The 22028-nt window shown below is 46.9% G+C and overlaps 1 protein-coding gene across 6 annotated transcripts in view; it reads left to right on the top strand.

Moving 5' to 3' along the window:
* The window catches only part of cadm1a (cell adhesion molecule 1a), a 455101-nt gene that overhangs the window by 323704 nt on the left and 109369 nt on the right, over positions 1 to 22028 (top strand). For all 6 annotated transcript variants that reach the window (XM_078198993.1, XM_078198989.1, XM_078198991.1 and 3 more), the window contains 2 exons: positions 11539 to 11685; positions 17269 to 17421. In XM_078198993.1, coding sequence (XP_078055119.1) covers positions 11539 to 11685; positions 17269 to 17421 — 300 coding nt within the window. The remainder of the gene's footprint in view (positions 1 to 11538; positions 11686 to 17268; positions 17422 to 22028) is intronic.

A 22028-nucleotide genomic window follows, 5' to 3' on the forward strand; every position in this document is an offset into this window, starting at 1 on the left:
AGGAGCTATGAACATGTACCCCTCAATCTCTTTGTTCTGTAATTCTTCCCAACGCTCTACATTAACTGAGTAAGTCCTGCCCTGGTCCAATCTACCAAAATGCATCACCTCGCATTTAATCTAAATTAAACTCCATCTGCCATTCGTCAGCCCACTAGCCCAAGTGATCAGGATCCCGTTGCAATCGGAGATAACTTTCTTCACTGTCCACTATGCCACCAATCTTGGTGTCATCTGCAAACTTACTAACCATGCCTCCTATATTCTCATCCAAATCATTAATATAAATGACAAATAACAGTGGACCCAGCACTGATCCATGAGGCACACCGCTGGTCACAGGCGTCCTGTTTGAAAAACAACCCTCTACAACCACCCTCTGGCTTCTGTCATCAAGCCAATTTTGTATCCATTTAGCTACTTCACCCTGGATCCCGTGAGATTTAACCTTATGCAACAACCTACCATGCGATACCTTGTCAAAGTCCATGTAGATAACATCAACTGCGCTGCCCTCATCTACCTTCTTGGTTACCCCTTCAATTAAACTTGTGAGACATGATTTTCCACTCACAAAGCCATGCTGACTGTCCCTAATCTGTCCTTGCCTCTCTAAATGCCTGTAGATCCTGTCTCTCAAAATACCTTCCAACAACTTACCCACCATAGATGTGAGGCTCACTGGCCTGTAGTTCCCAGGCTTTTCCCTGCAGCGTTTTTTAAACAAAGGCACAAAATTTGCCACCCTCCAATCTTCAGGCACCTCCACCTGTGACTATCGATGATTCAAATATCTTTGCTAGGGGACCTGCAATTTCCTCCCTAGCCTCCCACAATGTCTTGGCTTACACTTTATTAGGTCCCGGGGATTTATCTACATTGGTGCGCTTTAAGACTTCCAACACCACCTTCTCTGCAAAATGTACACTCCTTAAGACATCACTATTTATTTCCCCAAGTTCCTTAACATCCATGCTTTTCTCAACTGTAAATACTGATGAGAAATATTCATTTAGGATCTCATCCATCTCTTGTGGATCCACACATAGATGATCTTGTTGATCCTTAAGAGGCCCTAGTCTCTTCCTTGTTACTCTTGCCCTTTATGTATTTGTAGAAGCTCTTTGGATTCTCCTTTGCCTTATCTGCCAAAACAATCTTGTGTCCCCTTTTTGCCCTCCTGATTTCTCTCTTAGCTTTACTCCTACACCCCCTATACTCTTCAAGGGATTCACTTGATCCCAGCTGCCTATGCATGTCATGTGCCTCCTTCTTCTTGACTAGGGCCTCAATATCCCGAGTCATCCAGGGTTCCCGACATCTGCCAGTCTTGCCCTTCACCCTAAGAGGAATGTGCTTACCCTGAACCCTGGTTAACACACTTGTGAAAGCCTCCCACTTACCAGACGTCCCTTTGCCTTCCCACAGACTCCCCCAATTAACTTTTGAAAGTTTCTGCCTGATACCATTAAAATTGGGCTTGCCCCAATTTAAAATTTTAACTTTTGGGCCAGACCTATCGTTCTCCATAGCTATTTTAAAACTAATAGAATTATGGTCACTGGTCCCAAAGTGATCCCTCACTGACACTTCTGTCACCTGCCCTTCCTTATTTCCCAAGAGGAGGTCAAGTTTTGCCCCTTTTCTAGTCGGGCCATCCACATACTGAATGAGAAATTCCTCCTGAATACACTCAACAAATTTCTCTCCATCCAACCCTCTAATACTATGGCTGTCCCAGTCAATGTTGGGAAAGTTAAAATCCCCTTCTATTACCACCCTATTTTTCTTGGAGCTATCTGTAATCTCCTTACATATTTCTCCTCAATTTCCCTTCCTTTCATATTCATGTGCTTATCTAAAACCCCACTATCGGATCAGCCTGCGCCACCACCCCTGGCAGCGCATTCCAGACACCTACTACTCTGTGCAAAAAACTTGCCCCTCCCATCTCCTTTGAACTTTCCCCCTCTCCCCTATAAGTGCATTCCCTCTAGTTTTAGACATTTCAATGCTGGGAAAAAGTCATAGCGAGGGTGTAGAGAATGGTCAACTTAGTATAAGGTAGGTCCATTCAAAAGTCTGATGGCAGCAGGGAAGAAGCTGTTCTTGAGTGGGTGGGTATGTGATCGCAGACTTTTGAACCTTTCTCCTGATTGAAGCAAGTGGAAGAGAGTATGTCCCGGGTGCGTGGGGTCCTTGGTTATGCTATAAAAGAAGTGAAAGGTTATTGAGTTAGGCAGGAATGTGGAAATGGGTTACAATCAGAGTAGCCATGGTCTTAACGAATGGTGGAGCAGGCTTGAAGGATCAAGTAGCCTACTCCCGATCCTAAATCAAATGCCCGTATAGGCTGAAGCGGCGACTGGAAAGAAAATGCACCACTGCAAAATGAAAGATAATAGAATATCCAAGTGATGAGCTGAGGCACTATATAAATGCAAGTTTGTTCAAGTTCAAAATGGACAATCATCTTCATTGAGCCATTATCCTCCTTTTCTCCAGTGTTGAGTTTGTATCTGGACTCGCACAAGCAGAATGCTTTATGTGCTTCAACGTGTACACTGAGTGCCACACTGTGTGCTAAAGCCTTTCATGAGGAGAGTCTCAGTGGAGTGCTCCACATTCTCTGACTGGCGTACAAGGAACTGGACGAGTTTGGGGGCATCTTTGCCCTTGGTTTCGGGCCACCCAGATTTTGCCAATGCCACGTTCTAAATCTTCTGTGGGAAAGTTTAAAATTGAGATCGCTTCAATTAAACAGCCCGGAGACGCAGTTTATTCTGAAGCGCCCCCACCGCCACCATCCTTAACCACAATTCCCTCCCAATTAAAATTTCTAACAGTGCAGATCCCTCGGACCAATTTTTTTTTCAGTAAACAACTCTGAGAAACCATGGCCCGTCCTGTGCACATGAATTTTAATTTGGATATAATTCTTCAGCTTGTCGTCCGAATTTCAAATCCCTGCAATTTGGCCCAAAGTGATGAATCCAGGCTGCTAGTGAATGATCCAATTACTGTCGGGTAATAAAAGAATTTAAAAGCAGAGGTTGTCTCCAGCCATCAGGATAAAGGCTGTGGCCAAAATCTCATTTAAACTTAATGGTAGCAGTGAACCGGAAAGTGCCCAGCTTTGATCTTGCAGATGGATTTGTTCTCAGCTGGAAAAGCTGAATACTTTCAATTGTGTGTGTGTGTGTGTGTTTTTAAAAATATCTTTCTAACAGTTCTTTTGTTTGACCTTTTTGCGTGTTCCTTTTTCTACCCAACCCCTCCCCTGCAGTTTTTGCATGTTTCCCATTGCATGCCTTAGAAAGAAGACCTCGACGCGCAGACGTATATATGTGCACGTTTAAAATTCCTTTTGGGTCTTCAGTTCCTTTAGTTTAGAATGATGTGCTTGCGTTTGGTAGAGGGGCTGGTGCAATGGCACACCCTGTGCTGCTGTTACCTTCCTTCACTGCTTCCCAGTAGCTGACTCCGACTTCGCTGTCTCATCCGCAGGATCCTGATTAATTTGATTGGCCCGCACAATCTGTTCAGTAAGGCGGGAGACAAGTGAAGGGGTTGGGAGCCGCACACCCTTCCCCAGCTGTGACAGAATTGCTTATTAATTGTCTGATCTTTTATTCATCTGAAGATAGACGACTGTAAATAAGACTGCGTGAGGCAGTTGTCTCTTTTTTGTTTGCCAGCATTCAAAATTTTTTCGCAATATACGGAGCACAGACAAATGACTTGCAGGAAAGTCAGTTGCTCAATCGTATAATTTTCGTAAGTCTTGCAAGCTTCCTTCAAGATTGAGGGCGGCACGGTGGCACAATGGTTAGCACTGCTGCCTCACAGCTCCAGGGACCCGGGTTCAATTCCTGGCTTGGGTCACCCTCCCCGTGTCTGCGTGGGTTTCCTCCAGGTGCTCCGGTTTCCTCCCACGTTCCAAAGATGTGCGGGTTAGGTTGATTGGCCATGCTAAATTGCCCCTTAGTGTCCTGGGTTGGACGGATTAGTGGGGTAGATGTGTGGGGTGATGGGGAAAAGTTAACAAGTTAAAGTTTATTTTAAAGTCACAAGTAAGGCTTACATTAACGCTGCAATGAAGTTACTATGAAATTCCTCGAGTTGCCACACTTCGGCGCCTGTTCAGGTCAATGCATCTAACCAGCATGTTTTTCAGACTGTGGGAGAAAACTGGAGCACCCGGAGGAAACCCATGCAGATATGGGGAGAACATGCAAAATCCACACAGACAGTGACTCAAGCTGAGAATCGAACCCAGGTCCCTGGCGCTGCGAAATAGCAGTGCTAACCACTGTGCCACCGTGCCGCCAGTGGGATTGTTGTTGGTGCAGACTCCATGGGCTGAATGGCCTCCTTCTGCACTGTAGGGTTTCTGTGATATTAAGCATTGGGGCTTTATCAGCATTATTTGACCCTCCTCAGTCAATGTTTCTGCGTATGAACATGTATTTGTGTATAATTTTTAAAATGTGTTTCGATGATGAATATCTATGGTAACAAGCCCATCCTACCTGTAATGAGTGCATGCAGTAACATCTCTGCTAACAATCCTATCCAAGCATCTTCCTTTGACTTGGTTTTTTACAATCATGGCAGCTCCCAGACAGCTTCCAGTATGCTTTGCGACTTGTCTATTATAATCTTGTACAAGCTGATTTGTTTATTTTTGGGTTTATGCTTGATATAGCGAGTTTATTCATGGATATAGAGCTTTTCTGGCACCTGAAAATAAGTTGCTTTCTTTCAATTGGAATGCCCCTTCTCAATAAGCTAGCCTGACTAATGCCTGCATCGTGAGCTCACATTAGTATGCGTGTGTACACCGTGAATACTTGGGGATATACTTTTGCTTTTGTCAAATTACCAAGTAACAGTTCCCCATTGTAATGAGTCTGGTTCACAATTCACTCAGTAGGTCCCTCACTGTTGGCATCTCGTCAAATCTGTCTAAAAGTTTCACAAGCCTCACTCTTAATGGTAATGTAATTAACAAAGCATGTGTGAATAACCTCTTTTACTGTACTAGACTGAATAGAATGATCCTTGAACATAATGATTGCAATTCAGATTTATTGCACAGCTAAGTGAATATCATGAGGCCATCTCTGTGTTGTCTCTTGTTGAGATATGCATCAAGAGTCTCCCAGAGTGTGATTCTCAACTGCTGTGGGTTCCCTGGAGTTAAAACAAGTGACCCACCGGCAATCTACGAAGTACCACCTGCTACAAAATATTGAGCCCTGGAGTGTTCAGAGTCGCGTCCTTGAATGAAACCAAAGCGTGTGCAAAATGCTGAAGGTTTCAGAACGAAAAACATTCTGTGCCCGGGTTTAGGATTGTCACAAAACTGGCTGAGAAATGGAAACTTCACTTGCAAATAAGACCAAAGTTCTGCACCAGATAGAGATTAAATTGGCTTCCAAATCTGCCTTTGGAGTGTAATGTCCAAATTTTGCCATAAACTGGCATTGGAGTTGACCAGACCTGGATTGTTTCTCACTTGCCTGATTAACGTACAGAATGAGAGTCGCATCAGAGATGCTGAAATGTGCTAATAATAAGCTGGTACTTCATCTAAACGGAAAGATTTTAAGATGGCGCCAAATCAAAAGGGGAATTGAGGTGTTTTGGCTTCCAATTTATTCCTGATTCCTGGACCTGGAATCTGAACGTTGAACTTTATTACACTTTGTCCTACAGGCTGTCCAGTTATCAGACTGGCAACCGTATTTCTGTCAACCCGTATCCCCCAGAAATGAAATGTAAAGCTTGACCAAGCTTTGTTTCATCGTCTTATGGAAAACTCTCATTTATAACGGTCTTGCACAAATTAATAGGATTGTAAACCTCAACAGACCACCTAATGTTGTGAATGAGATGGACACCCAGGAAGGTCCTGTATTCTATTCTGAGTTGGTAACTTCATCTAGAAATGGCCTCCGTATTCCTGGACCAGGGAGAAGCAAAACTCCTGCCACTCAAGAAGTCTCGGCACCGGTGGTTAGCACTGCTACCTCACGGCACCAGGGACCCAGGTTCAATTCCAGCCTCGGGTCACTGTCTGTGTGGAGTTTGCACGTTCTCGCCGTGTCTGCATGGGTTTCCTCCAGGTGCTCCGGTTTCCTCCCACAGTCCAAAGATGTGAGGGTTAGGTTGACTGGCCATGATAAATTACCCCTTAGTATCAGAGAGACTAGCAGGGTAACTACATGGGGCTACAAGGATAGGGGTTGGGTGGGATTGTTATTGGTGCAGTCTTGATGGGCCGAGTGGCTTCCTTCTGCACTGTAGGGATTCTCAATCTATGATTAAATTATTACTTCACAGGGTTGCGGCGGGGGGTGGGGGGAGTGTCGCTGCAAAGCTGCAATTGTTATAATTGGCCTTGAGAAGAAAGACAAAGTTTTAAAGTTTGTTTATTGGTGTCACAAAAATAGGCTTCCATTCACACTGCAATGAAGTTACTGTGGAAATTTCTTAGCCGCCACACTCCTGTTAAGGTACACTGAGGGAGAATTTAGCGTGGCCAATTCGCCTAACCTGCACATTTTGGGTTGTGGGAGAAACTGGAGCATCCAGAGGAAACCCAGAGAGACACGGGAAGAACATGCAGACTCAGCATAGACAGTGGACCTAAGCCGGAATTGAACCCAGGTCCCTGGCGCTGTGAGGCAGCAGCGCTAACCATTGTGGCACCATGCCATCCCTGCCCCAGGGTATAGAAGAGTAGAATTCTCTTCCATAAAGGAGGAGATGACGGAGCTGAATTCAAAATTTGAAACCCAAGATAGATAGATTTTTTGCCAGCCAAATCATATATGGAGCCAAGGTGGGTTACTGGAGTTAAGATACAGATGAACCATGTTCTTACTGAATGGCTGGAATGGACCAAGACTGAATAGCCTCCTCCTGGTCGCAAACATGTGATGTGAGCATCAAGTTGGGATAAGATTAGGCCAAACTATGATTCATTAGTGGTTCTCTGCGTGGATCTGTGGCTTAAGAAGAGACGGGGCAAAGGAAAAACTGTAAACCATTTTGGTTGCATCTACCCTTCATCTTTTTTTCTATTTTACAGCAGTCAGAACTTGGTAGATGGCATTTCAGAAACAGAACGCAATTTTCTTGTTCTAAATTACCAACTGCTGAGTGAGGAACTTGGAGAAACTGGTCTCTTGGCCACTGATGAATTGTGAATCTGAAGATGTAAAGGCCTTGTCAATCACACATTCTAAAGCTGGTGCCTCATGTTGCGATGCAATTGGAGCGGTATGGTGGGGGCAGCAGAGCCTGAGGCCTTTGTATTCTTGATAAGGCAATGCAAAAAATATTAACCAACAGAAAGCACACCATAGGTGTCCAATACAGTAGTAGCATCCAGCCACGCCAAATCTATTTTTATGCTGTCCATAAAATTATATTTAAACAAGCTCACAGCTTCTGTCAGGATGAATCTCTGTTGTAAATGTATTTCTGGAGTTGCTAACACAAATTTTGCAACTGTTTATCAAATGTGCCACACAAATATTGGCGCAACGAAATGCAGGCCACGCATCACAGATGAGTCAATCACCCTGATAATTCGATCAAATAAATTGCACACCGATCCACAAAATGGACTACATTCTGTAGTGCTCTAAGTATAAAAGTAATCAAGGTGGCCATTTTGTGGGTGGAAAGGTTTCACAAACAATAACGTACCCTGTTTTTGTTGATATCTAATGGAAGAAGTTTGCTCCTCTTGCACTCATCTATGGGATCTTTAACATCCACCTGAATCAATGGATCAGCTGACCTAACAGCTAACACTTCCGACACTGCGGTACCTGATCTTTACACTGTTAATTTGAGCCTAGGGTACAAGGGCTGGTGGGGGGCTTGAAGCCACAGCCTTTTGACTCCAAGTGCTCTACCTAGCTACACCAAATTTCCCAGTCCAATTTGAGTTCGAGCCCAAACTCCTTTTTTCTGCTTTCACTCTTCTGCACACAACAATCTTTGGGATCCCGAATCATAGAGTGTCTACAGTGCAGAAGAGGCAACTCAGCCCATTTGAGTCTGCACCGAATCTGACACGTCTTACCCAGGACCTCTACCCTTCCTTATCCCCATAACCCCACTCATTTCCCATGGCTAATCCATCTAAACTACACAACGTGGGACACAAAGGGGCAATTTAGCCTGGCCACTCCACCTAACCTGTGGGAGGAAACCCACGCAGACATGGAACTCCAGACAGTCATCCAAGGCCAGAATTGAACCTGGTTCCCTGGCGCTGTGAGGCAGCAGTGCCACTATGCCGCTATGGAAGTTCCCCTCCAAGCCACTCACTATCCTGACTTGGAAATATATCGCTGTTCCTTCGCAGTCGCTGAGTCAAAATTCTGGAATTCCCTCCCTAACGGCATTGTGGGTCAACCCACAGCACGTGGACTGCAGCGATTCGAGAAGGCAGCTCACCACCACCTTCTCAAAAGCAACTAGGGATGGGCAATGAATGTTGGCCAGCCAGCGATGCCCATGTCCTGCGAGTGAATAAAAAAAAAATTTGAAAGGCAAGTGGGGGGACAAGAAAATGACATTTCCATTTTGTGATTCTTGCCCTGGCCACACATAAAGATACTCATTGGGAGCGTTTGTACCTTGCGATCTTAACCAGTAGCGATGGAGGATTTGTAAACTCTGGCTTGTTAACATGTCGACTTTCAGGTGAAAGGTACAAAAAGGTATGAAAACCAAGTGACTTTTGATGTCCAGTTTTTTTGCAATGAGCCTGCTCCAGTAATCGTTTCCAGAACCTTTGATGCCGTAAAAAGCAAGATTTGTGAGTTTAGCTCCTGTAATCAGCAATCTCGGGAGATGGTATTCATCTCATTCCTTTAAAAAGGGACCTCTGCCTCTGTTTCTTTGAGATGGCATCACGGTGTTTGGGCTCTGCAAAAACATCGGAAATGAGGCTTAGTAATAGATTAGTCACTTCACTCCTTAAGCACATTGCTTCAGACTGTCCTGCTTTTCCTCATTTTTTAACATTGACTGGACATTGTGTCACATCCTCCTCACATGCTTGTGCAAGTTCGGTTAAGGGAATGAGTAGACTCGGTGAAGTGTGATTCATTCCTAGATTTGCGATGACAATGGCTGATACTTTGTAGACTCTTTTTAAAGTTTATTTATGAGTAGGCTTATATTAACACTGCGGTAAAGTTACTGTGAAAATCCTCTGGTCGCCACAGTCCGGGACACTGAGGAAGAATTTAGCACAGCCAACCAGCATGTCTTTCAGACTGTGGGAGGAAACCAGAGCACCCACACAGACACTGGGAGAATGTTCAAACTCCACACAGACAGTCACCCAAGCCGGGAATCGAACCCGGGTCCCTGGTGCTGTGAGGCAGCAGTGCTAACCACCGTGCCACTGTCCATCTATATCAGATTTAAAAGATTAATACATTTATTATGTAGTTTTGAAAGAAAGACACTGCAGTATTTCATAGAATCATAGAATCCTGCAGTGCAGATGGAGGTCATTTGGCCCATTGAGTCTGCACCGACCACAATCCCACCCAGGCACTATCCCCATAACCCCACACATTTACCCTTGCCAGTCCCGCTGACACTAAGGGGGCAAACCACCTAACCCGCACATCTTTAGGCTGTGGGAGGAAACAGGAACAGCCGGAGGAAACCCACGCAGACACCGGGAGAACGTGCAAACTCTGCACAGACAGTGGCCCAAGCTGGGAATCGAACCCGAGTCCCTGGCGCTCTGAGGCAGCGTTGCTAACCACGGTGCCACCGTGGCGCCCAAAGCTGCTTCAAAAAAAGAGGGAAAGGGAAACTCAAACTTGAGCGGGTTCTGGGGAGGAATTTGAGAATGTCAGATTGGTATGTTTGGAGCAGGCTTTAGATAGCGGGGTGAGTGTGTTGAAGGGATTGTCGAGGCAAGGTTTTTGTTGACTGAAGTGACTACTTTGACAGTGGTGTGTAGAAAGGTGGAAGAGGCTTCAGAGGTACGGCCACTTAGCGAATTATGGAAATACCAGCCTTCCCTTGTGCTCGATGCTGCTACTGCGGCTGAGATGTTGCACTGTGGCCACAAGATGACTGATGTCCAAAGCGCCAATGTTGCACCCTCTGCTTTTTGTGGCGATGGCCTCCGTTAGTTATTGGGAAGAAAAAGAAAGCTACACTCCAGCTTTATGTTAAATCTGACCTGCAAAAACAAACATTTGTCACTGAGCCTGAGGATTGGAAATTTTAATGTTTTCTGACCCTCTTATTGTGTGAGGAATTAAAAGCGACTGCACAATTATTCCACCTGTGGTGTTGGGCACCATTCTCGAACTAAGCAGCAGTGGGTTTTTTTTATTTTTTATTCGATCCAAATTCCAATTGAATCCAATTCAAGGTCTCCACGAAGAGGGACAAACAAGATCCAAGCTGACCAGATGAAGCATTGTGTCCCATCTTAGGCTTGATCAAACAAGATCCAGGCTGACGGGATGATGCATTGCACCCCATCCCAAGCTTGATCGAAAGCATCATAGAATCCCTACAGTGCAGAAGGAGGCCATTCGGCCCATCGAGCCTGCACCGACCAAAATCCCACCCAAGCTACATCCCCATAACTCCGTACATTTACCCTAGCTAGACCCTTGACACTAAGGGGTAATTTAGCATGGCCAGTCCACCTAACCCGCACATCTTTGGACTGGGAGGAAATCAGAGCACCCAGAGGAAACCCACGCAGACATGGGGAGAACATGCAAACTCCACACAGACAGTGACCCAAGCCGGGAATTGAACCTGGGCCCCTGGCGCTGTGAGACAGTAGTGCTAACTATTGTGCCACTGTGCCAACATGTTAGCCAAAAGGTCGAGATAGCTTTGAAAGATTGCATCGAGCAATGCCTCCGTTGAACTGCTTCGGCTACCCTGATCCTTGTACCCTAGCATGAGAGATCACCCTACCTGATCATTGACTCTCCCTTGCCAGGTGACTCCATTGTGTGTTCCTCCACTGTTCCTTGTAATAACAATGAAGCCGTGTTTGGATGATCTAACATGGTTACATAATTGGTTCTTTATTGTCAATTAAATGTGGCTGCAAGGTATTTATTTTTTATCCTCCGCAAAAAAGTTAAGAGTACCGGTAAGAGTTTGAACCTTGAACAAACAACGTAGCTTTATTCAGGCAGAGAGAGTGGTGACCCAAGTGGATACAAAACCCTGAACCAGAATGAGCGAAATCTTTACCAAGCTCTGTGAGTCAGAGTGTGTGTCGCCCTCGAGTGTTGGACCAGAGTTTTCTCAGGTAGAATAAATGCCATCTAATTCATGTCAGGTGACTAAAGATAAAATCCGCCTCGAGTCTCACCAGTCTAAAAAAGGTCCTCTCCTCGTTTTGTGGCAGAAGCCAATGTTATTTGGTGCGGCGGGTTGTTGTGCAGAGACCCGCCAAAGAGCATTGTTTCATTTCGCTGCGTTTCTAACTGTTGCTTTTGATTTGTGAAGCTGACTCCCAGAATCTGGTGACGGACGACGTGGTGGTGGTGGAGGGCGAGGTGGCAACCATTAGCTGCCGAGTGAAGAACAACGACGACTCTGTTATTCAGCTATTGAATCCAAGTCGACAGACAATTTACTTCCGGGACGTCCGGCGTAAGTTTCCAAGCTTCCTGCAATAATTATTTAATGTTTTCCTTTCAGTAACTCGACAGGGAGCCACACCCAAGCAATGCCTTACACTGTGTGTGCGTGTGCATGCATGTATGTGTGCTTGCATGTATGTGTGCTTGCATGTATGTGTGCATGCATGTATGTGTGTACATCTGTGTTTTCTCCCCTATCTCCATCCCTAATCAGGGAGGCAATGGCCTCGTGATATTATCGCTAGACTATTAATCCAGAGACTCAGCTAATGTTCTGGGGACCCGGGTTCGAATCCCGTCATGGCAGATGGTGGAATTTGAATTCAATTAAAAATATCTGGAATTAAGAATTATGACCGTGAAACCATTGTCGATTGTCACAAAAACCCATCTGGTTCACTAATCGCCTTTAGGGAAGGAAATCTGCTGTCCTTAACCTGGTCTGGTCTACATGTGACTCCAGAGCCACAGCAATCTGGTTGATTCTCAACTGCCCTCTGAAGTGGCCTCGCAAATCACTCAGTTCAAGGCCAACTAAGGATGGGCAATAAATGCTGGCCAGCCAGCGACGCTCTTGTTCCACAAATGAATTTTTAAAAAATTGCCCTTAAGACTCATCATCTTAAACACAACTGTCTCGTGTGGTGTAGGTACACCCACAGTGCTGTTAGGGAGAGAGTTCCAAGGTTTTGACCCAGCGACAGTGAAGGAATGGTGATATAATTCCAACTCAGGATGATGTATGACATTGTGGGGATTTTGTAGTCAGTGTAGTTCACTTCATCTGCTACCCTTGTCCTTCTAGGTGGTAGAGGTCAAGGGGGTTTGGAAGGTGCTGTCAAAAGTTGCAGGTTGCTGCAGTGCGTCTTGTAGATAGTTCACACTGCTGCCACTGGGCGCCAGTGGTGGAGGGGGTGAATGTTTAAAGTGATGGAAGGGGTGGCGATTAAGTGGGTGCTACTTTTACTCTGGATGGTATGAAGCTTCTTGAATATTGTTGGCGCTGCACTCATCCAGGCAGTCCAGAGTTTTCCATCAAATTCCTAATTGTAACTTGTAGATAGTGGGCAAGCTTTGGGGAGCCGGGAGGTGAGTGACAAGACACAGAAATCACAGCCTCTGACCTGCTCTTCTAGCCATGTAATTTAGACAGCTGGTTTCTGGTCAATGGGAATCCCCCAAGATGTTGATAGTGGGAGATTCAGTGATGGTAATGCTGTTGTACAGCAAGGGGAGATGGTTAGATTCTCTCTTGTTGGAGATGGTCCCTGCCTGCGTGGATATGACCGGCCACTTATGAGTCTTACCCCCAATGTTATCCAAGTCTTGCTGCATGTGAGCATGGACTACTTCACTATCTGAGAAGCAAATAGTATTCAACGTTGTGCAATCATCAGCAGACTTATGGTGGAGGGAAGGTTGTTGTTTAAGATTGGCAGGTCAAGGAAACAACCCTGAAGAACTCCTGCAGTGATGTCCTGAAGCTGAAATGATTGTCCTCCAACAACCACAGCCATCTTCCTTTGTGCTCGGCATGGTTCCAGCCAGTGGAGAGCTTTCCCCCTGATTTCCATTGACTTCACTTTTGCCAGAGTTGCTTGATGCCACTCTTGGTCGAATGCTGCCTTGATGTCAAGGAGAATCAGTGTCACCTCACCTCTGCAATTCAGCTCTTCTGTCCATCTCTGGAGCAAGATGTAATTGGGTCTGGAGTCAAGTAACTGACAGAGCCCTAAATAAATATTGGTGAGCAGGTTTTTGCAGAATAAATGCCACTTGATAGCGCTTGTTGATGACCATAGAATCCACAAAATCCCTGCACTGCAGAAAGAGGCCATTCAGTCCATTGAGTCTTCAGGCACTCTCCAAAGGAGTATCCCACCGAAGCCCTCCCCTCTACCTCTCCCCGTATCCCTGCACATTTACTGTGGCTAACCCACACAGACACATGATTTTACCATTTTCATTCTAAATGCTGAATCTGGACACAATTCAGATCCAACTTAGAAATCTGCTTTCAGGCGTCCCCATACACACTCAGCCTGAAAAACAAATCGCCAATCCCATTCACGCTGTGGGCGGGGCTTAGTGCGCCCAAAACGATCGGAGCTCTGAACTGCGCATACGCAGCCTGTGTCAGATCACTCCCGGGCCGCAGAAAGTGGAGAAAGCGGCCCGAGAGCGAAAAGCGGGAGCGATGGCCCCCACACACATCACTATCCCCCTTATCCACCCCCCACTACCCACAGACACCACTGTCCCCCTTATCCAACCCCCCCCGCCGCTACCAAGACCGATCGCCCGCAGTGTGGCAGCGGACCCCTCTGCCCCTCCTCCCCCTTACCAGAGATCCATCTGTCCCTCCCCCCACCCACCAGTGAGCGATCGGGCCCCCCCCCCCCCCCCCCCCCCACCCACCAGAGATACATCTTACCCGCCTCTCTCCTCCTGCTCTCTCTCTCTCTCTCTCTCTCCCTCCAGCCCGCCCCCCCCATCTCAGAGAACGATCTGCCCCCCCCCACCAGAGGAACATCTAACCCGCCTCCTCCTCCCTTCCCACCAGACAACGATCAGCCCTCCCTCCCCCCCCACCACTAGACAACGATCATGATCACTCACCTGATGAAGGAGCAGCGCTCTGAAAGCTTGTGGCGTGTGCTACCAAATAAACCTGTTGGACTTTAACCTGGTGTTGTGAGACTTCTTACTGTGCTTATCCCAGCCCAATGTCAGCATCTCCACATCATGTTGTGGGCAGGACATACCTAGACAACTTTGTGCTTTGATGGGTAGACTCAGTTTTGTAACTGTATTGGAATAACTTGACTAGGTGTGTGGCTAGCTCTGGGGCACAAATTATCAACTCTGCAACCAGGATGTAGTTCGACCCACAGCCTTTGCAGTGTCAAGTGCCTTCAGCCGTTTTTTGATATCACGTGGAGTGAATTGAATTGGTGAAGACTCGTCTCTGTGATGCTGAGGACCTCAGGAAGAGGCCTGTTTTTGTTTTATTTAACTGGATTAATGCTGGTGCAGTTAGAATCATAGAATCCCTACAGTGCAGAAGGAGGCCATTCGGCCCATCGAACCTGCACCAACCACAATCCCACCCAGGCCCTATCCCCGTAAGCTCACACTTTCCCCCTAACACTAAGGAGCAATTTAGAATGGCCAGTCAACCTAACCCGCACATTTTTGGACTGTGGGAGGAAACCGGAGCACCCGGAGGAAACCCACGCAGACACTGGAAGAGCGTGCAAACTCCACACAGTCAGTGACCCAAGCCGGGAATCAAACCCGGGTCCCTGGTGCTGTGAGACAGCAGTGCTAACCACTGCTACCTCTGAGGGAATAATCGGAAATGAATCATTTTGCACCAGCATGTTTTTGCCCGTTTGGATCACCATTGGCTATCAGATTTTATTTGGTGTAACTGGATGATTGAAGAATGTGAAATATGTGTCCATGCTTTTCCCATTGTACACATCGGGCATTGAATTCCCTGGAGAGACCTAGACCTGCTCAAATTCATTCAAGTTATTGTCTAAAACCATGTTTAAACAAGGCGAGGAATGCACAAGACTGTATTTTAAACTTCCTACGTGACTTTCACCGATTCTTTCCACTGTTTTATTTAACCACTGGTGACGACACATGGAAATTATCAGCCGTAGTGTTTCTTAAAGTTCAGATTCTGCATCATTTCAAACATGCTTGTATATTCTAAAGCAACTTGAAATGTCAGTGGCAATCTCTGAATGTAAGGTGTTGGGGCTTGTGTGGAACAGTGTAAATTAATTTGACACTCCGCATTTTTAAATTGGGACGTTTTCTATGCTTTTGACAAGTTTCTTTGGTGCAAGTGATGTTTTTATACTTAAAATATCCACACAATGTTTTTTTTATTTGTTTGCAAACCAAATCCTTGCAATCACTTCTTGACCCTTTTCTGAACTTCTTCATTTTGTCGCCAACTGAACCCCCCCAGTTCCCATCCCACCTCTCCCCACCCGCCACCCCAAAGTGCTGATGTAACGTCACTGATTTGGGGAGGGGGTAAATTGTATCCCCATCTTGGAGGCTTCATAGAATCATAGAAATCATAGAAACCCTACAGTGCAGAAAGAGGCCATTCGGCCCATCGAGTCTGCACCGACCACAATCCCACCCAGGCCCTATCCCCATATCCCCACATATTTATCCGCTAATCCCTCTAACCTACGCATCCCGGGACACTAAGGGGCAATTTAGCGTGGCCAATTAACCTAACCCGCACATCTTTGGACGTTAAACTTCATCTCTTCCCTGGGGATGTAGCTAGTAATGGCGTACAGAGGGATGGAACATCAGAGGCAAGACTGTCACACGGCGGTTGAAGGATAACACACTCCCGGGTGACTAGCAGTGATGCACAATAGGCTTTACGTAACGTGAATGAGAAATTGGTGAGTGGCACAGTGGTTAGCACTGCTGCCTCACAGCTCCAGGGACCCGGGTTCAATTCCGGCCTTGTCTGTTTGGAGTTTGCACATTCTCCCTGTGTCTGAGTGGGTCCCCCCCCCCCCCCCACAGCACAAAGCTGTGCAGGGTGGATGGATTGGACATGCTAAATTGCCCCTTGGTGTCCAAAGATGTACAGGTTAGATGGGATTACCCATGGAAAATGTGTACGTTTATGGGATAAGTTTAAATATATTTATTAGTGTCACAATTAGGCTTACATTAACACTGCAATGAAGTTACTGTGAAAATCCCCTAGTCGGCACACTCTAACACCTGTTCGGGTATACTGAGGGAGAATTTAGCATAGCCAATGCACCTAACCAGTACGTCTTTCAGACTGTGGGAGGAAACCGGAGCACCCGGAGGAAACCCACGCAGACACGGGGAGAACGTGCAGACTCTGCACAGACGGTGGCCCAAGCTGGGAATCGAACTCGGGTCCCCGGCGCTGTGAGACAGCAGCGCTAACCACTGTGCCACCGTGCCAATCTCCTTGTTGAAACCTTTAGGTTTAACCAATACTTGAGGTTGTCATTTAATATTTGGACGGAACATCTCACCCTGATGCTAATTCTAGGACTAGGTATGAGATGAAGTTTAACGCGGGTGAAATATTCTATCCAGTTGAGACACGGGGAGAACGTGCAGGCTCTGCACAGACAGTGGCCCAAGCTGGGAATTGAACCCGGGTCCCTGGTGCTGAGAGGCAGCAGTGCTAACCACCGTGCCACCCAATTTATGAAGCTTGATTCAGTATTCCGGAAAGGAGTTAGCTGGGAAGAAAAACAAAAATGCTTTGGGAACAAAGGGAAACCAGGGAAGATAATCACTTGACGACCAAAGTAGAAAATTCACTCTCCCAAGTCCTGCCGGTGACAGGTTACACACAACCCTTCTTCCAAACCGAATCTTTCCTTCCTGGGGTTGTACTTTTCATCTTTTCCCTTTCTGTTTGTTCTTTTTCTTTCAACGTGCTGCCTCTTAGACTTTGAAATGCTTCTCCTTTGTTCAGCCACAGACACTTGAAACAAAAGCTTTAATGTATTCAAAAATTTTAAAGTTTATAATGTTGTCACCTTCAATCTTGCAGCTTTGAAAGACAACAGATTTCAGCTGGTGAATTTCTCGAGCAGCGAGCTCCGAGTCTCGTTGTCAAATGTTTCTTTAGTAGATGAAGGGAGATACGTCTGCCAGCTTTACACAGATCCTCCCCAGGAAGCCTTTGCTACAATTACAGTTCTGGGTGAGTAATAGCACTGACTCATAGAAATAGAACAGTATAATGTTTTAAGCTTTAGCTAAGACAGCTGCCATCCCCAACATTTTACATTGATCCTTGATCTTACCTATTTTAGGCGGAAGGATCAGTAGGGGGGTATTACCCATTACCTTGTAAATCCTAATTTTTCTTTCTATTTCGCCGAACAGACAAGTAACTAGAAATATCAGATACCGCTCGCAGTTTGAAACATCCTGACTAGTGTCTGGAGTTGCGTTTAAACCATGCAGCCTTGTTTTTTGTGCATAGAAGCTGTTCCAGAAAGATCAAACACTGCATTTTATCCAGAAAGTTTTCTAAAACTGTGCAACATTTCATAGAAGACAGGAGGAGGCCATTCGGCCCTTCGAGCCTGCAGCACCATTCAATATGATCATGGCTGATCATGCACTTTCAGTATCCCACTCCCACTCTCTCTCCATACCCCTTGATCCCTTTAGCCACAAGGGCCACGTCCAGCTCCCTCTTGAACATATCTAACGAATTGGCCCCAACAGCTTTCTGTGGGAGAGAATTCCACAGGTTCACAGCTCTCTGAGTGAAGAAGTTCTTCCTCATCTTAGTCCTGGATGGCTTACTCCTTATTCTTAGACTGTGACCCCCTAGTTCTGGACTTCCCCAACATTGGGAACATTCTTTCTGCATCTAGCCTGTCCAGTCCCATCAAGAGTTTACATGTTTCTATGAGATCCCCCCTCATTCTTCTAAATTTCAGTGAATACAAACCCAGTCAATCAAGTATTTCTTCTTGTGTCAATGCTGCCATTTCAAAGGGTGTGTCGTCTGAAAGAAAGCTCTTGGTCAGATTCACTGTTGTTCTTTGATTGTGTTGTTGGTCTCATGTGCACTGTGCTGTTGTGCTCTAAACAACAATGGCCCAGAACCTCTGGAGTTGCATATTTCTCACCCTGATACCTGACCTCATGCTGTTGTGAAATGGGTGGGGCTACAACACCGGGGGAAGTGAAGCTACACCCCATCGTTATGGCACCAAATGGTAAGTTTAAAGGTGCCCGCCACTTGGAGAAGCCGGGGGGGGAAGATGAGTCTTTCCACTAAGCGAGTGAGAGGTTAGCTGGTTGGGGTTGGGTGCTGGCAATGTTGCTCTGAGAGTGCGTTGGATGGCCAAGGAAGGGTAGCTGGGGGAGAGTAGGGGAAATCATTTTGTGCGGAGAAGGTGCATTTGGTTTGGGTGGGTGGGGGGGGCGCGGGGTGAGGGGTGCCTGGGGCCACGTTGGGTATTCAGAGTGGGGTGGTTCGGGAAGGCAGTCACTGATGGGTCGGAAGGGTGGTCAGAGGTGGGGGGGGGGAGCTGATAGATCAGGAGGATGGTCAGGGATGGGGGTTCCGGGGGAAAGGCCAGGTGTAGTCAGGGGGGGTTTAGTGTTGGGGACAGCGTGGTGGTCAGTACTGTAGTTACCCAGGGTTAGAAGTGGTTCTAATCCTTTAATTTTTTCTGGGTGGCGGTTCTATTTGGAGTGCCTGAACCATCTGATTTAACTCGGATGGCTCCAGATGTAGGGTCGGAAATTTCCCCGGGCAATTCCCACGCAGTACATGCATGGGGACCTCCTGGGGGTCCCCCAGCACATCTTCTGGGTACAGTATTTGGTTAATAGGTTTATATCTACAGTGGTGTTCTGTCAGTGTCGAAGGGAGCGGTCATAGACCAATATGCTCACCTTTGCATTTTCACTTGCCGACATAGCTCCAGATGGCAATATGTGCAGTGGTGGCTGGGGGAGGGGATAGAAACATAGAAGATAGGAGCAGGAGGAGGCCATTTTGCCCTTCGAGCCTGCTCCACCATTCATCATGATCATGGCTGATCGTCCAACTCAATAGCCTAATCCTGCTTTCTCCCCATAACCTTTGATCCCATTCGCCCCAAGTGCTATATCCAGCTGCCTCTTGGATACATTCAATGTTTTGGCATCAACTACTTCCTGTGGTAATGAATTCCACAGGCTCACCAGTCTTTGGGTAAAGAAATGTCTCCTCATCTCTGTCCTAAATGGTCTACCCCGAATCCTCAGCCCTGGATAGCCCCACCATCGGGAATATCCTCCCTGCATCTACCCTGCCTAGTCCTGTTAGAATTTCATAAGTCTCCATGAGATCCCCCCTCATTCGTCTGAACTCAAGTGAAAACAATCCTAACCTAGTGAATCTCTCCTCATAAATCAGTCCCGCCATCCCGCGATCAGCCTGGTAAAGAATTGGACATTGTTGCACTAGGAGGATACTCTAGGCTGGAGTCAAGCAGAGAGGAAGCTTCACCATATACTACCAGCTTTACCTGCTATTCTGTGAGGCCTCTTTACCTGGTAGTGCTTCATAACAATGGATGGTTTTCCACCATTACCTCCTCCCACCAAAGTTGATGAACAAAAATAATAACTTTTAATCATCTAATCAAAATAATTGTGATGAGTTTGATTTTAACAGGAGCAAAATGTTCATAAAGTTGTTTTAGTAGTTAACTTTAGCACTCTTGTAAGGCAGATTGACCCCACATCCATTGCATCTGCCATGCACCTTTGAGGCTGACCATACCCCCCACAAAAAAGCCCATAGACGTCTTTGAAGTCTTTAGCTTCCAATAGATATTCTGCCTGCAGACAAATGGTACTTCACCCCAGCAGGATCTGTTACCTTAGCCAGAGCCAGGTTTGAGGCCCATTCAAAGGCCTCAATGGGATTCCTGTCACTTGGAGGAAACAATCGCAGTAGACCAACAATTGCCCCAGACAGCGCCCCCTGGACGTGGCTCCCAATCTCCTGCCAACCCATTAGAAAATGGCAGCACCAGACAAAGGGGCAGCGTACAACCTATTCCACCCAGTCTGCAGGTTTGGAACTGCAAGAGCCTCTACATGTTCATCCTAACTCCCAGCAGGAATTTCAGTCGGGAAAATGCCTGGCTGGGGCCTGTCCATCTTGAGAGAAAAGTGCCCTCAAAGACCAGATCTTCATTGCCGGGAGGCTGGTGTGGGCTGCAGGTGGGCCAACCAACCTGGGAAAACATTTGGGGGCAGACACGACCTGCCGGATGCAGGCTGTTTACGAGGCCTTGGTGCAGTGGGACATTGTCCCAGATAAAATAACACACAGGCCCTCCAGCCCACACCACTCACATTCCCTCAGCCTCCAAACATTCCCATATCCTATCCATGCTACCTTATGCCTCCTACCCTATGGTCCCTCACACCTCCGTTCCAAGCTCTGTCTTCCCACCCATCACTGTGTGGTCCCCTCAGGCCCCTATGCAAATTACAGCACTTTGATGGCCATTGAAGCCTTATGGCATCAAATCAAAAACAGGGGCAAAGAAGCCACTTGCTGAAAACCGCCCCACCCTCCTCCAGCTGATGAATCAGTCGTTACTACACTTTGAATGCCACTTGGAGAAAGCACTGAGGGTGGCTAGGGCACAGAATGTCTTCAGGGCAGCACGGTGGCACAGTGGTTAGCACTGCTGCCTCACAGCGCCAGGGACCTGGGTTCAATTCCGGCCTCGGGTGACTGTGTGGAATTTGCACGTTCTCCCCGTGTCTGCGTGGGTTGCCTCCGAGTCCTCTGGTTTCCTCCCACAGTCCAAAGATGTGCGGGTTAGGTTGATTGGCCATGATAAATTGACCCTTAGTGTCGGGGATTAGGACTGTAAATATGAGGAGTTATAGGGATGGGACTTGGGTGGGATTGTTGCTGGTGCAGGCTCGATGGGCCAAATGGCCTTGTTCTGCACTGTGCATTCTATGATTCTGTGCATTCTATGATGGGGAACTTCAATGTCCATCACCGAGAGTGGCACAGCAATACTGGTAGTGTTGGAGCTGGCCAAACGCTAAAGGACGTAGCTACTAGACTGGGTCTGTGGAGGGAATCGATAAAAGGGAAAAACATACTTGACTTCATCCTCACCAATCTACCTGTCACAGATGCATCTCTCCATGACAGTATTGGCAGGAGTGACCACCGCACAGTCCTCATTAAGTCCTCCCTGCCTTCAACCTTCCATTGGCAATGTGCATGGCATCGCCATCACGCTAATTTCAAACAGGGATTTCAAACAGATCTTGCAACTCAAGCTGGGCACCCATGAGGCTCTGTGGGCCATCAGCAGCAGCAGAACCTCATGGTCCGGCATATTCTCCACTCGACCATTGCCATCAAGCCAGGGGTGGTCAACCCTGGTTGAATACAGATTGCAGGAGGTCATGCCAGGAGCAACACCAGGCAACCTGGTGATGCTGCAACTCCAGGCTACTTGTATGCCAAACAGCGAAAGCAGCATGCGATAGCCAAAAGTTAAGCGAGTCCACAGTCAGGTGATAAGAACTGAACACCGCAGTCCTGTCGCATCCAGCCTTGAATGGTGGTGGACAATGAAGCCACTCACTGGAGGAGGAGGCTCTACAGGTAACCCATCCTCAATAATGGGGGAGCCCAGCACATCAGTACAAAGGACAAAGCTGAAGCATTTGCAGCCATCTTCACCCAGAAGTGCCAACTGGATGATGAATGTTGGCCTCTTCCTGAGATCCCCAATGTGCATCACTGAGTGGCAC

This window comes from Mustelus asterias, chromosome 27 (assembly GCF_964213995.1).
Source record: "Mustelus asterias chromosome 27, sMusAst1.hap1.1, whole genome shotgun sequence".
Lineage (NCBI taxonomy): Eukaryota > Metazoa > Chordata > Chondrichthyes > Carcharhiniformes > Triakidae > Mustelus > Mustelus asterias.